The following is a 15,250-nucleotide window of genomic DNA, read 5'->3' as shown; positions in this document are numbered from 1 at the left end:
ATGGGCCTGTGTGACCTGGCTCCCACTAAACCTCTTTTCCTACCACTGTTCTACACAGATGTGCCCTGTGAGCTCTCCGTGGACAGAGATGGGCATCCAGGACTTAGCATACTGCCTGCACGTGAGGCCACTGATAATGCTGCGTGAATGAATTAATGAATGAGAGCTGATACCTAAATCAGCTACGATTCACTGATCCTACACCCTCTCTCTGTGAAGGAGTCCATTCAACTCTTCATTCAGATGAAAAAGGGAAAAAAATAAAGTATCGTATAAAAGCCGCAAATGTTAATGATGATTTCATTACCAAACGCAGCTTTATTTGGTGATCCATTTATTCAGGCATCAATGTATTTATGGACAAAAAAAGTTACGGGAAAAACAATGAAACAGAAGACAATATATACCTTGGTATTTGTAGTCTATTTCTAAAATAAGGTTTTCCTAGCTCTTAATGCAGACATAGGGTAAAATACAACAGATGCGTTGAAGATTTTATATATTTCCAGGTGAATGCAGGTGTTTTTCAAGCACAACACAAGCCACAGTGTCTGGGGCTGCTCTGGTGAGAAGCTCAGCCTGCATGTCTGTTGTTCCCATAGATTTAGCTCACATCTATGCACACATGGTTCTCAAAAATTTGCTACTGGATAATGTTAATCCAAGGTTGATTTAAATTCCCCTTCCTCTCATATTCTTTTCTTTTTCAAGTATCCATCCATTCAGGAAAAAAAGACCCCAACTTATCATAATCATTTCCTGGCATTATAAAGGCTCCTTCTCCTCCTTGCTTCTCCCTCTGCTTCACCCCTTCTCTTATGCCCCCTCCTAATCCAACTCACCCTTTCTCAAACTACTGGAGAGGAATGAGAAGAAGGGAGGAGACAAATGAGGCACAAGGGGAAAAATTATGGGCTATATATATATATTTTTTAATGTTTTTTATTTATTTTTGAAGGAGAGAGAGACCGAGCATGAGCAGGGGAGGAGCAGAGAGAGGAGACATAGAATTCGAAGCAGGCTCCAGGCTCTGAGCTGTCAGCACAGAGCCGGACGCGGGGTTCAAACTCACAAACTGTGAGATCATGACCTAAGCCGAAGTCAGACGCTTAGCCGACTGAGCCACCCAGGCGCCCCTGGGCTATATTTTAAAAAGCAGCCTAAAGGGGCGCCTGGGTGGCGCAGTCGGTTAAGCGTCCGACTTCAGCCAGGTCACGATCTCGCGGTCCGTGAGTTCGAGCCCCGCATCAGGCTCTGGGCTGATGGCTCGGAGCCTGGAGCCTGTTTCCGATTCTGTGTCTCCCTCTCTCTCTGCACCTCCCCCATTCATGCTCTGTCTCTCTCTGTCCCAAAAATAAATAAACGTTGAAAAAAAAAATAAAAAAAAAAAAAATTAAAAAGCAGCCTAAAAACTTTAAAAATCAGTTTAAATAAACTTGAATTTTAGTTACTATTTTTCAATTGTAATGAAAGACAATGCAAGTGGTTGAACTCTCTTGTTCTATAGAGGACAGTAATGGAAAGATTTTGATTTCAGTGTCTATTCACCTCCCTTTGTACCCCAGGACCTCCATCCCCTCAGAAAAATGCAGTTTACGTACCTGGGGGGCACCGTACATGTACAGCACAAGAGGGTCTTGTTTGGGGATCACACACCAAGCTTTTTGCCAAGGTTTTGACTTTTCCATATACTGAAGAAAGCTGCACACTACGCTGTTTCCAGACACTTCTGCTGATTCAATCTAAAAAATACAATGGAAGGAGAGTGAGAGAAAGAGAACACAAAATGAACTGGGTAGAGAGTAATTCACCTTATTGGAACATTCATAAAGTACAATATATTCATATAAAATGTCTCTCGGGGATGTCCAAAAAGGGTTCATCCCCAATTATTATTTAAATACTTATCTAGATCTTTTTTTTTTTTTTAATTTTTTTTTTTTTCAACGTTTACTTATTTTTTTTAGGACAGAGAGAGACAGAGCATGAACGGGGGAGGGGCAGAGAGAGAGGGAGACACAGAATCGGAAACAGGCTCCAGGCTCTGAGCCATCAGCCCAGAGCCCGACGCGGGGCTCGAACTCACGGACCGCGAGATCGTGACCTGGCTGAAGTCGGACGCTTAACCGACTGCGCCACCCAGGCGCCCCTCTAGATCTTTTATGAGCAAGGGAAAATATTTAAGTATTACCAGGCCTCAAATTTAAATACAGTTAAACATTTATTGAATGCGTGCTATGCAGGCACTTTTCTTAGTTCACTACTTCATTTAATCTTCACCAACACTAAGAAGATATCATTTGCATTCTCTCTGAGGCTCAGAGAAGAAATTACTTTCCCCAGGTCACACATTAGGAATTGGCATGCTAGAATTTGGATCTGGATCCAGAGCCTGAGCTTTTTACTTTTTTTTTTTAATTAATTTTTTAAAATGTTTATTGGAGAGAGACAGAGCATGAGCAGGAGAAGGGGCAGACAGAGAGGGAGACACAGAATCCAACCAAAGCAGGCTCCAGGCTCTGAGCTGTCAGCACAGAAACCAACGTGGGGCTCGGACTCACAAACCGTGAGATCATGACCTGTGCCAAAGTTGGACACTTAACCGAATGAGCCACAGAGGTGTCCCCCAGAGCCTGAACTTTTTTTTTTTTATTAAAAAAAAATTTTTTTTAACGTTTATTTATTTTTGAGACAGAGAGAGACAGAGCATGAACGGGGGAGGGGCAGAGAGAGAGGGAGACATAGAATCGGAGGCAGGCTCCAGGCTCCGAGCCATCAGGCCAGAGCCCGATGTGGGGCTCGAACTCACGAACTGCGAGATTGTGACCTGAGTCGAAGTCGGACACTTAACCGACTGAGCCACCCAGGTGCCCCGAGCCTGAACTTTTAACCACAATGCTATACAAGCATCAATGATATAATAATGCGATAGCAAAAAGGTAAATACTGACCAGCAATCAGAATCCTGGAACCCGAGATAATTTAAAAGTTTTTAAAATTGTAGTCTTCAACAAGTACAAAAAGATCGAGATCATTACCTTGCATATATTCAGACCACAATGCTATGAAAGTCGAAATCAACCACAAGAAAAAATTTGCTAAGGTAACAAATACTTGGAGACTAAAGAATGGATGGGCTAACCAAGAAGTTAAAGAAGAAATTAAAAAGTTCATGGAAGCCAATGAAAATGATAACACCACAACCCCAAACCTCTGGGACGCAGGAAAGGCAGTCATAAGAGGAAAGTATATAGCAATCCAAGCCTTCCTAAAGAAGAAAGATCTCAGATACACAACCTAACATTATGCCTTAAAGAGCTGGAAAAAGAACAGCAAATAAAACCCAAAACTAGCAGAAGACAGGAAATAATAAAGATTAGAACAGAAATTAATGCTATCGAAACCAAAAAAACAGTAGAACAGATCAATGAAACCAGAAGCTGGTTCTTCGAAAGAATTAACAAAATTGATAAACTACTAGCCAGTTTGATCAAAAAAGAAAAAGGAAAGGACCCAAATAAATAAAATCAAGAATAAAAGAGGAGAGATCACAACCAATACAGCAGAAATACAAAGAATAATAAGAGAATATTATGAGCAATTATATGCAAATAAAATGGGCAATCTGGAAGAAATGGACAAATTCCTAGAAACATATACACTACCAAAATTGAAACAGGAAGAAATAGAAAATTTGAACAGACCCATAACCAGTAGGAAATCGAATTAGTAATCAAAAATCTCCCAAAAACCAAGAGTCCAGGGCCAGATGGCTTTCCAGGGGAATTCTACCAAACATTTAAGGAAGAGTTAACACCTATTCTCTTGAAGCTGTTCCAAAAATTAGAAATGGAAGGAAAACTTCCAAACTCTTTCTATGAAGCCAGCATTACCTTGATTCCAAAACCGGACAGAGACCCCACTAAAAAGGACAACTATAGACCAATTACCCTGATGAACATGGATGCAAAAATCTTCAACAAGATATTAGTCAACCGGATCCAACAATACATTAAAAGAATTATTCACTACGACCAAATGGGATTTATTCCTGGGATGCATGGCTGGTTCAATATCTACAAAACAATCAACGTGATTTATCACATCAATAAAAGAAAGGACAAAAACCATATGATCCTCTCAATAGATGCAGAGAAAGCATCTGACAAAACACAGCATCCTTTCTTGCTAAAAACCCTCAAGAAGGTAGGGATAGAAGGATCATACCTCAAGATCATAAAAGCCATATACGAAAGACCCAATGCTAATATCATCCTCAATGGGGAAAAACTGCGAGCTTTACCCCTAAGGTCAGGAACAAGACAGGGATGTCCACTCTCGCCACTGTTATTCAACATAGGCTTGGAAGTCTTAGCCTCTGCAATCGGACAACACAAAGAAATAAAAGGCATCCAAATTGGCCAGGGAGAGGTCAAACTTTCACTTTTCACAGAAGATAGGATACTCCATATGGAAAACCAAAAAGATTCCACCAAAAAACTGCAAAGTGGCAGGATATAAAATCAACGCACAGAAATCGGTTGCATTCCTATACACCAACAATGAAGCAACTGAAAGAGAAATCAAGGAATCGATCCCATTTACAATTGCACCAAAACCCATAAAATACATAGGAATAAATCTAACCAAAGAGGTGAAAAATCTATACACTGAAAACTATGGAAAGCTGATGAAAGAAATTGAAGAAGACACAAAAAAATGGAAAAAGATTCCACGCTCCTGGATAGGAAGAACAAATATTGTTAAAATGTCAATACTACCCAAAGCAATCTACGTATTCAACACAATCCCTTTCAAAATAACACCAGCATTCTTCACAGAGCTAGAACAAATAATCCTAAAACTTCTATGGAACCAGAAAAGACCCCAAATAGCCAAAGTGATCTTGAAAAAGAAAACCAAAGCAGGAGGCATCACAATCCCGGACTTCAAGCTATACTACAAAGCTGTAACCATCAAGACAGTATGGTATTGGCACAAGAACAGACACTCAGATCAATGGAACAGAATAGAGAACCCAGAAATGGACCCACAAACGTATGGCCAACTAATCTTTGACAAAGCAGGAAAGAATATCCAATGGAATAAGTCTCTTTAGCAAGTGGTGCTGGGAAAACTGGACGGCGACATGCAGAAGAATGAACCTGAACCACTTTCTTACACCATACACAAAAATAAACTAAAATGGATGAAAGACGTAAATGTAAGACAGGAAGCCATCAAACTTCTCGAGGAGAAAGCAGGCAAAAACCTCTTTGATCTTGGCCGCAGCAACTTCTTACTCAACACGTCTCCAGAAGCAAGGGAAACAAAACCAAAAATGAACTACTAGGACTTCATCAAAATAAAAAAACTTCTGACAGCAAAGGAAACAATCAGCAAAACTAAAAGGCAACCGACAGAATGGGAGAAGATGTTTGCAAATGACATATCAGATAAAGGGTTAGTATCGAAAATCTATAAAGAACTTATCCAACTCAACACCCAAAAAACAAATAATCCAGTGAAGAAATGGGCAAAAGACATGATTAGACACTTCTCCAAAGAAGACATCCAGATGGCCAACCGACACATGAAAAAATGCTCAACATCACTCATCATCATCAGGGAAATACAAATCAAAAACAGAATGAGATACCACTTTTCACCTGTCAGAATGGCTAACATTAACAACTCAGGCAACAACACATGTTGGTGAGGATGCAGAGAAAAAGGATCTCTTTTGCACTGCTGGTGGGAATGCAAACTGGTGCAGTCACTCTGGAAAACAGTATGGAGGTTCCTCAAAAAATTAAAATAGAACTACCCTACGACCCAGCAATTGCACTGCTAGGCATTTATCCAAGGGATACAGGTATGCTGTTTCGAAGGGACACATGCACCCTCATGTTTATAGCAGCACTATCGACAATAGCCAAAGTATGGAAAGAGCCCAATGTCCATGGATGGATGAATGTATAAAGAAGATGTGGTATATACGCACAATGGAGTATTACTCAGCAATGAAAAAGAATGAAATCTTGCCATTTGCAAGTATGTGGATGGAACTGAAGGGTATTATGCTAAACGAAATTAGTCGGAGTAACACTAATATCATATGACTTCACTCATATGAGAACTTTAAGACACAGAACAGATGAACATAAGGGAAGAGAAGCAAAAATAATATAAAAACAGGGAGGGGGACAAAATGTAAGAGACTCTTAAATATGGAGAACAAACAGAGGGTTGCTAGAGGGATTATGGGAGGGGGGATGGGCTAAATGGGTAAGGGACATTAAGGAATCTATTCCTGAAATCATTGTTGCACAATATGGTAACTAATTTGGATGTAAATTAAAAAAAAAAAAGGTTCTAAAATCGCAACAACTCTTTGAAGACCCATTTATAGTTTTCTGCTTTGTCCCCTGATATATATATCACTGGCTAAAAAGGGAACAAAATCATTGACTAAATAGATTTTATTATACACATTATGGGAAGCAAGTGGTTTGCTTCTATTTTCAATTGCTCAAATCTTTAGGGTAGCACTACTCGGTGCCATCCACTGAACAGTGCTTTTTCACAAACTGCTCTGTTACCCATTCCAGACAAAGCACAGAAAGTAGGAATAAGCACTTAGAAATTTTTAGAGCAATTTGACTTTGTGATGACATGCAAGCAACATGATTGCGTATTTTACAAAAATATTGAGTTGTGTGGCTCGGAAATAAAACTGGCCCTTCATGATAGATACCTTAAGGAGCACTGGCAGGCAAACTACGACCCACCAGCCCACCACCTGTTTTTGTATGGCCTAAGAGCTAAGAATTTGTTTAGATTTTTTTGATTTTTATAGATAAAATTTAAAATCAATCTGATGACAGGGAACACTAACTTTGGACTCCAATGAAATGAAATGTTATCTCCCCTACCTACAAAGAATTCCAATCTTATTGCCCTATGATAAAAAACTATACTACATTATTATTGTATTTTGAATTCTGTCAGTAAAAATTTGTGAAAATGTGTTTTCTTTCTTGTTATAGAAGTAATGTTTTCAGGTTTTCCTCTTGGCCTGCAAAGACTAAAATAGTTTCTCTGACCCTTTACAGGAAAAGTGCGTTGACTCTCGGTCTAAGGCACATAACACACTAGTTGGCAAGAAGCAAGTTTCAAAATGCATGTATGTGTGTGTACATGCACATATACATACTTATCTTCTACTTATAGACCTCACATAATATATTTATTTGACTAAATATATTTAGTTTCGAGAAAACTACCTAGAGATTTTTAATTCAGAGATACAACCTGAAACCCATCCCTTAAAACAAGTCATTGGACTCATTATATTATACCAATTGCTGTGTTTAAAAGTCTTAAGGCTGTGTTCTTGGGAGCCAGTGAAACATGTCTTTCCACCTCCTCGCCAGGGAAAGCCCCATTTAGGTCTGCCCACAAGCAACACATATAGCCTAGAAGAATTCAGAGTTAAACTTTTAGCTTTTCAGCCTTAAATGGACTCTGAAGTTTATGATTCTTTTTCAGTTAACAGAAATGACCCTTGTATGCTTATACTGTATAGATGCTCAATAAACAGTCATTGATTTTTTTTTTTAATATTCTTAAAATGTTTATTTATTTTTAAGAGAGAACATGAGCAGGAGACGGACAGAGAGAGAGGGAGACATAGAATCCAAAGCAGGCTCCAGGCTCTGAGCTGTCAGCACAGAGCCCAATGTGGGGCTCTAACTCACAGCCGTGAGATCATGACCTGAGCTGAAGTAAGATGCTTAACTGACGGAGCCACCCAGGTGCCCCAACTGTCACTGATCCCTAATAAAGCATGGAAATTCTTAGTAAACTATGTATGTCTATGACTTTAGATACATAGAATTATGGTCATGAGCCTATTCTTCACAGACTTTCAAGGCTACTTTGAAATTTCTGCCACAAAGGCCTTATTATATAATTTATTCATTATGTTAGTATCTTTGAGTGTGAAACTCATTTCAGGTACAAGCTGCATCATAGTGCCCAGGCTTGGGAGGTTCTGACTATTCTAAAAATATGAGTCACATTCACTTGCTAGATATTTTACTAATATTTCAAAGCAGTTACCAGATTACTGTCACTGGCTGCTAAATGATGTTTTTAATACAATAAGCTGGAAGACGTTTTCAGGTAATAAAGTAATAATATGAATTTTAATAATTTCAGACAGTGGTTTTTGAAGCCAATATGATAAAATTACCAGGTAAACACTTTCCTATTAAAAAATACAGTGGAGGGGCACCTGGGTGGCTTAGTCACTTAAGCATCTGACTTTGGCTTAGGTCACAATTGCAGTTCATGGGTTTGAGCCATGCATCTGGGCTCTGTGCTGACAGTGTGGAGCCTGCTTGGAATTCTTTGTCCCTCCCTCTCTTTCTGCCCCTCCCCCAATCGCACATTATCTCTCTCTCTCTCTCTCTCAAAATAAATAAATAAACTTTTAAAAAAATACACTGTAATGTTGGGCATCAGAAGAGACAACAATTCATACTCTTAATATTTTATTATAGCTGCCCTCACAACATTAATGTATTTCACTCTCAAATGATGTTGACTAAACATAGCACTGACCCTTTTCTTTCTACACAACTGAATATGATCCCAAAATTAAGCAAGATGAGAGAAAAGTATGAATCTTGATTCTTCTTCAAATTGTTAAACATTAAGAGAAATAATAAAATATGCTATTTATATTCTTTAGGGCTAAAAAACAATTCTACATTTCTTGCATAAAAATTTCAGTTCTCCAATATTTAATATTCCATACCTCTAAAATTCCTTTTCTCTTCTTTTCTTCACTGTCCGTGAATCCACTTATTATTTGATAACAGTCTTTACAAACTTTGTTCAATTTTCCACCATCATACTCAAGTTGAGCTTTGTAATCAGAACACTTCCAACAAACCACCTTAAATTAAAAAAAAATGAAGAGTAAATAATCATACAGATTTAAGCAATAATCACTTCCAGTAATACTAAATGAGAAAGAGTTAAATATTTAAGGCAATTTTTTACCGGACCAAGAATATCCCATGAACATTAGGAATATTTATCACGGTATTATAACGCTGTTGGTGATGAGCTCTGCTAGTTCATCCTTGTCTTCCTTGCTCTAAAGGTAGGAGACCTTTACCTTTCATATCGCTGGATGTTTCATCAATAAGCTCCCGAAATCAACTCAGGATCTTCCCTGCCTGAAGCTGTTTCCTGACTCCACCCCACCCCTCCAAACCTATTCCCTACTAGTGCTCCCTATCCTGGAAAACAGCACTGACATCCAACCAGTCATGGCAAGTCAGAAACCTAGGAGTCATCGTCCTTGACATATACCTCTACTTCACCCCATACAGTCACCATATTATGAAGTCCTGGTTTTATCTCCTAGATATTTTTTTTCGATTTGTCCATTTCTCTACATCTTCCTTCTAAGTCCAAGCTATTAATATCCTACTTTGGACTACTGCAATTTCACGACTGGTCCTTGTAGCACTCTTACCTGAGCATTCTCTAGCCTCTGTTTTTACATCCGTCCAAGCTATTTTCCAAACAGCACCAGATGCTGTCTTAAATATGCTAATCTGATAGGTTTCTCCTCTATTTAAAACCCTTAGTTTTCCCTTTGCTCTTGATAAAGAACAGATTCTTACCGATGGCCCACAATATCCCATATAATTGGCCCCTTTTAGTCTCTGTATCCCCAGTGACACTGGCTTCTTAAGAGCCCCTGAAGTGCTATACGCCTGTCCTCTCTCAACTCTGCTTCAGCGAGTTATCTCTTGCTCATCATTCAGATGTTGACTCAAATTTCACTTCCTCAAGGAAGACTCCTCCAACTTCCAGAATAAGGAACTGTTTCTTGTCACTATGCTACTGAAGTTCCCTTATTTTTCTTGATGTACTTATTAGTTCAAAAAAAATTTTTTTAACGTTTATTTGTTTTTGACAGAGAGAGACAGACAGAGCATGAGCGGGGGAGGGGCGGGGAGAGAGGGAGACACAGAATCTGAAGCAGGCTCCAGGCTCTGAGCTATCAGCACAGAGCCCGACGCAGGGCTCGAGGTCATGACCTGATCTCACAGACTGCGAGATCATAACCTGAGCCGCAGTCAGACACTCAACCGACTGAGCCACCCAGGTGCCCCATTGATGTACTTATTAGTTTTTAATCATACACTTGTGTGATTATTTGGTGTTTGTAACACTCACTAGGCTGTAAGCTCTGTGAGGCATCATTCTTGTAGATTTTGCTCATAAGGCACACAATAAACTTAGAATGCCAATGAATGAATGAGTACAATGCAAATGCATTCCATTTCTTAGTGAATAGCATTTTTTTCCTAATTATTATAGGATAATCATCAAAAAACACTTCCCAGTTTAAAAAATTATTTTCTTGGGGCAACTGGGTGCCTCTGTCGGTTAACTGTCTGATGTCTGTTCAAGTCATGATCTCATGGTTCATAGGTTCAGGCCCCGCATTGGGCTCTGAGCTGACAGCTCAGAGCCTGGAGCCTGCTTCGGATTCTGTGTCTCCCTCTTTCTCTGTCCCTCCCCCACTCATGCTCTGTCTCTCAAAAATAAATAAACACGAAAAAAATATTTTCTTGGCCATAGCAACTTCTCACTAGAAATGTCTCCTGAGGCAAGGGAAACAAATGCAAAAATAAACTATTGGGACTTCATCAAAATAAAAACCTTCTGCACAGTGAAGGAAACAATCAACAAAATTAAAAGGTAACCTACTGAATGGGAGAAGATATTTGCAAATGACATATATCAGATAAAGAGTTAGTATCCAAAATACACAAAGAACTTACAAAGCTCAACATCCAAAAAATGAATAATCAGTTAAAAGATGGGAAGAAGACATGAATAGGCACTTTTTCAAAGAAGACAGATAACCAACAGACACATGAAAAGATGCTCAACATCACTCATCATTAGGGAAATACAAATCAAAACTACAATGAGATATCATATCACACCTATCAGAATGGCTAAAATCAACAACACAAGAAACAACAGGTGTTGGTGAGGATGTGTGGAAAGGGGAACCCTCTTGGGCTGTTGATGGGAATGCAAACAGGTGCAGCCACTCCAGAAAGCAGTATGGAGGGTGCCTCAAAAAGTTGAAAATAGAACTACCCTATAATCCAGCAATTGTACTACTATTTACTCAAAAAATACTAATTCAAAGGGATACATGCACCCCAGTGTTTATTGCAGTATTATCTACAACAGCCAAACTATGGAAACAGCCTAAGTATCCACTGACTGATGAATGGATGAAGAAGAGGTGATATATATATATATATATATATATATATATATATATATATATATCATAATGCATACATACACACATGCAATGGAATATTCCTCAGCCATAAAAAGAACGAAATCTTGCCATTTGCAACAATGCAGATGGAGCTACAGAATATTATACTAAGCAAAGTATATCAGAGAAAGACAAATACCATATGATTTCACTTATATATGGAATTTAAGAAACAAAATAAGCATAGGGGGAAAAAAGAGAGACGGAGAGGCAGACCAAGAAACAGATTCTTAACTATAGAGAACAAACTGATAGTTACTAGAGGAGAGGTGGGTAAGAGGATGGGTTAAATAGATGATGGGGATTAAAGACTGCACTTGTTATATGGAAGTGTTGAATCACGATTTTGTACACCTGAAACTGATATTACACTGTCTGTTAAACTGGAATTTAAATGAAAACATAAAACACACACACACTTAAAAAAAAGCATCTTCGTGCTTCAAAAAGCATATTTCCTCCCAATTTTAGTGGACAAACTATTTAAAACTATATAAATATTAGTAAAACTTTTAGTTTAGGTTCACAGCATATACAATTCATGATAGAAAAAAAAAAAACTATTCATTGTTGGGGCGCCTGGGTGGCTCAGTTGGTTGAGTGACCAACTCTTGATTTCAGCTCAGGTCATATTCCCAGGGTCGTAGGGATTGAGCGCCATGCTGGGCTCCATGCTGACTGTGGAGCCTGCTTGGGATTCTTTGTCTCTCTGCCTCTCTCCCCTGCTCATGTTCTCTTCCTAAAATGAAAATTTTTAAAAAATTTAAAAAAACTCAATTCATTGTTTTCTCATAATTGCAATGAAATTACTCTAAGAGTTAGAATTAAACATGCCTGCATCTGCATATTCATATTAGCTACTCTCTTATTTCGAACTCATATCATAGTATTTTGGTAATCCACATTCAAACACGTTTGTTTGAACACAAGGCAAGTGTGTCAGTCAATACCCAAAATCATTTCAAGCAAACTCAATGACAGATTAAAAAGTCTTACCCTGAGGGGAAAGTTTGCTATCAAATTGAACTTTGATCACAGAACTGTTTCACTGAGAAAACTTAGGAGGAAAGCAGAAGAATAGATCTGCAGTAAAAGACCAATCTAAATGAATGATCAATAAGAAGTGTTGCATTTCAGCATATACTAATAATATGTTAAATCATGGCACCACAATGCCTGCCCTTCTGTTTACTTGTTGCTTTTTAGAAGAAAGTATATAATCTTCAACTTGGTACACAAGGCCATCAAAAACCTGCTCTTCTCTCTCCCCTGCTTCATTTCATGCTTTGTTCCTCCCTCACTCTATCCATATGAAACAGCTCAAATTGCTGAAAACCTGTCACCAGCCCCCTCTGGCCTGAGTTATTGAGTTTTGCGTGCCCCTTTACATGTATAACCATAAACCTCTAATGGGCACAGAAGTCCACACATGTTCCTCTGGGAGGCTCACTTCCCTGCCCAGAGACAACTGTATCATACTGAACCCTCTTTCTCGAATCTCCCTCATCCCTCTTCTCCCTCTTTTTTCAGCTGATGACTCTTCCTCATGCTTCAATGACAAAATTTCCTACCACAAAACAAAAAACACACCCACATTTGCACCCATCATTTCCTTTTTCCTTTCTGTCATAATGGAGGGAAGTTTTCCTCTCCCATCAAAAGCCTGAACTTCCATTTATGCTGTATGTTCCAACTCTTGTTTTCTCAGAGACATCAACTCCTTTGGTTATTATTTACCTATTTAACTATTATTTACCCATTTAACTATTTCTTATGCCCCAGTTCCTCTTACTCATTAGGCTCCAGCCCCATTACCTCTGGCATCCCAATAGCAGACCCAACTTTCTCCTATCTCAGTTCTTCTGACATACAGAGCCACTAAATGCCTTTCCCACCTCCCTTGCCATGGTTAGCTCTTTCTCACCTTTTAGGCACCAGCTTAAATATCTATGCCTCACAGAGGTTTTCATTTTTCTAAGTAAAATTGGTTCCAAGTCCTCCTCTGTTAACATCATTCTCCATTCTAACTTCTTGATTGCCTTCTTGGTGTCTTTGTAGTAATTTAAAATGCTTATTTGTCCATTTACTTGACTTTGGTTATTTTCTCCATTAGAATGTAAACTAGGTGAAACTGGCTATCATTTTGCTTACCATTTTTTCTCCATGATCCAGCACAGTGTTCTGCACATAGCTGTCACCAAAATAAGTTTATCAATTAAGTAATTTATTTAATTGAATGATTTTTTTTTTTTGCCTTTCCAAACTTGATGCTTTTACAACACTTATATAGTTACTAGCAGCCTTCATGACCATTAAGAAATCTCACTTACATGTCCACATGCTCGACAATGATGTCTTCTCCTTGTCAGTGCATTGAAAGACTCCTTGCATTTCATACACATCGTTACTTCATTATCTCGGATCCATCTTGGAGCTCTTTTCCCCAGCTCAGCAGTCTAAAAAAGAAAGAGATTCAATTTTAATAGAAAAAACTGTCATTTCCATCTATTTGTTTACTTATTTATTAAAAAGTACTTCAACAACATTGCTTATATCATGCTCTGAAACTCAAGACCCAGGAAAAGAAATAAAAGGTACAAAGAAGCTTAAGCAGCACAAAAGGGCACTCACTATTGTATTCATGTAAGGAAAAATGAGATTCTGTCTAGCCAGTTCTGCAACTGCAAAGAGAAAAGAACTTAAAGAATTTAATTCAACTTACAGAAACCTCTGAGTGCATGTCATTATCCTTTGCAATTGCATTTCTGAAGGTTTCATGCCTCTGATGGAAAGCATCAATGGTCTCCTGAAGAGCCTAAAATATAAATGAGATTCAAAGCACACATTAAAATATCACTTGCAAATTAATGAAAATGCCTTATCAAACAAATATCTATAATGTGAAAATGACCTTAAGAATTAACTGACCTTGTTCTTATGACATTGATATATGTATACGCTACAATATGTACATGTTTGTGTACACACACAAAGGTTACCAAAAAACAAAAACAAAAACGAAAATAGAAATCCGGTTTACCTTGATCCATTCTTCTTTGTCTTGCTCAGAACTAAAACAAAGCAGAATATAAGTGAATGCAGAAAACATTAATGAGTTATAACTTGTGAATAAGAATAAAACTATGCTTTGATGTTGTTTCAACTTTCTGGAAAATTCAGGGATGTCCAGGAAGAAGTTTCAACAAAAATTAAACAGAATCTTTGGCAAGTGAACAAACAAATTCTTAAACAAAATTATGGTACACATAATTTTTGAGTGGGAGAGTTAAGTTTAGCTTCCATTAATATACTGCCCTGATGTTATTTTTAATAACCATCATCTAGCTGAACATATTAGGTAACGTAGATGTAGTTATACCAGATATATAACTAGTCTTCCAATTCACCTTTAAGAAAACACACGAGATTTTCAAAGGCTACTAGTCACAGTTCATCTTAGAAAACATTACATGTATCCTCTAGAATCTAAAATATCTTTGTAAAGGTCTTAGGGAGCTATTTAATATTTCCTCTGATAAATAATTTTGCTAGAAAGTTTTAGGCAATACTGTACTTAACCCATTACAGATAAAGCAAAACAAAATTTTTAGATGCTTGTAGGAAGGAAGTTTCACAGATTAATGGACTCCAGTACTTAATAATTTTCTGTTGGGGAAAAAAAAAAATTCCTTGACTATAATCAAATCTTCTATTTTCCTATTGAGGCAAATTCTCTTTATTTCATCTCCCTTGCAGGTAGCTTACACAGCTGGCTGCTGTCACAGAATGTGTTAGAAAAGTCCTCATTAGTAGACTCTGGCCTGAGCTAGATCTTCAAGTTGGGGGATTTTGAAG

At 38.1% G+C, this 15,250-nt stretch overlaps 1 protein-coding gene across 11 annotated transcripts in view; it reads right to left on the bottom strand.

Annotated features, from left to right (window-relative positions):
- FGD4 (FYVE, RhoGEF and PH domain containing 4) overlaps positions 1-15,250 on the bottom strand; it is a 248,462-nt gene that overhangs the window by 31,912 nt on the left and 201,300 nt on the right. For all 11 annotated transcript variants that reach the window (XM_045465984.1, XM_045465985.1, XM_045465983.1 and 8 more), the window contains 5 exons: positions 14,436-14,466; positions 14,118-14,210; positions 13,726-13,851; positions 8,825-8,965; positions 1,602-1,742 (listed from right to left, as the gene is read on the bottom strand). In XM_045465984.1, the coding sequence (XP_045321940.1) occupies positions 1,602-1,742; positions 8,825-8,965; positions 13,726-13,851; positions 14,118-14,210; positions 14,436-14,466 (532 nt within the window). The remainder of the gene's footprint in view (positions 1-1,601; positions 1,743-8,824; positions 8,966-13,725; positions 13,852-14,117; positions 14,211-14,435; positions 14,467-15,250) is intronic.

Source organism: Leopardus geoffroyi, chromosome B4, assembly GCF_018350155.1.
Source record: "Leopardus geoffroyi isolate Oge1 chromosome B4, O.geoffroyi_Oge1_pat1.0, whole genome shotgun sequence".
Lineage (NCBI taxonomy): Eukaryota > Metazoa > Chordata > Mammalia > Carnivora > Felidae > Leopardus > Leopardus geoffroyi.
This window is presented reverse-complemented; position numbering and strand designations above follow the sequence as displayed.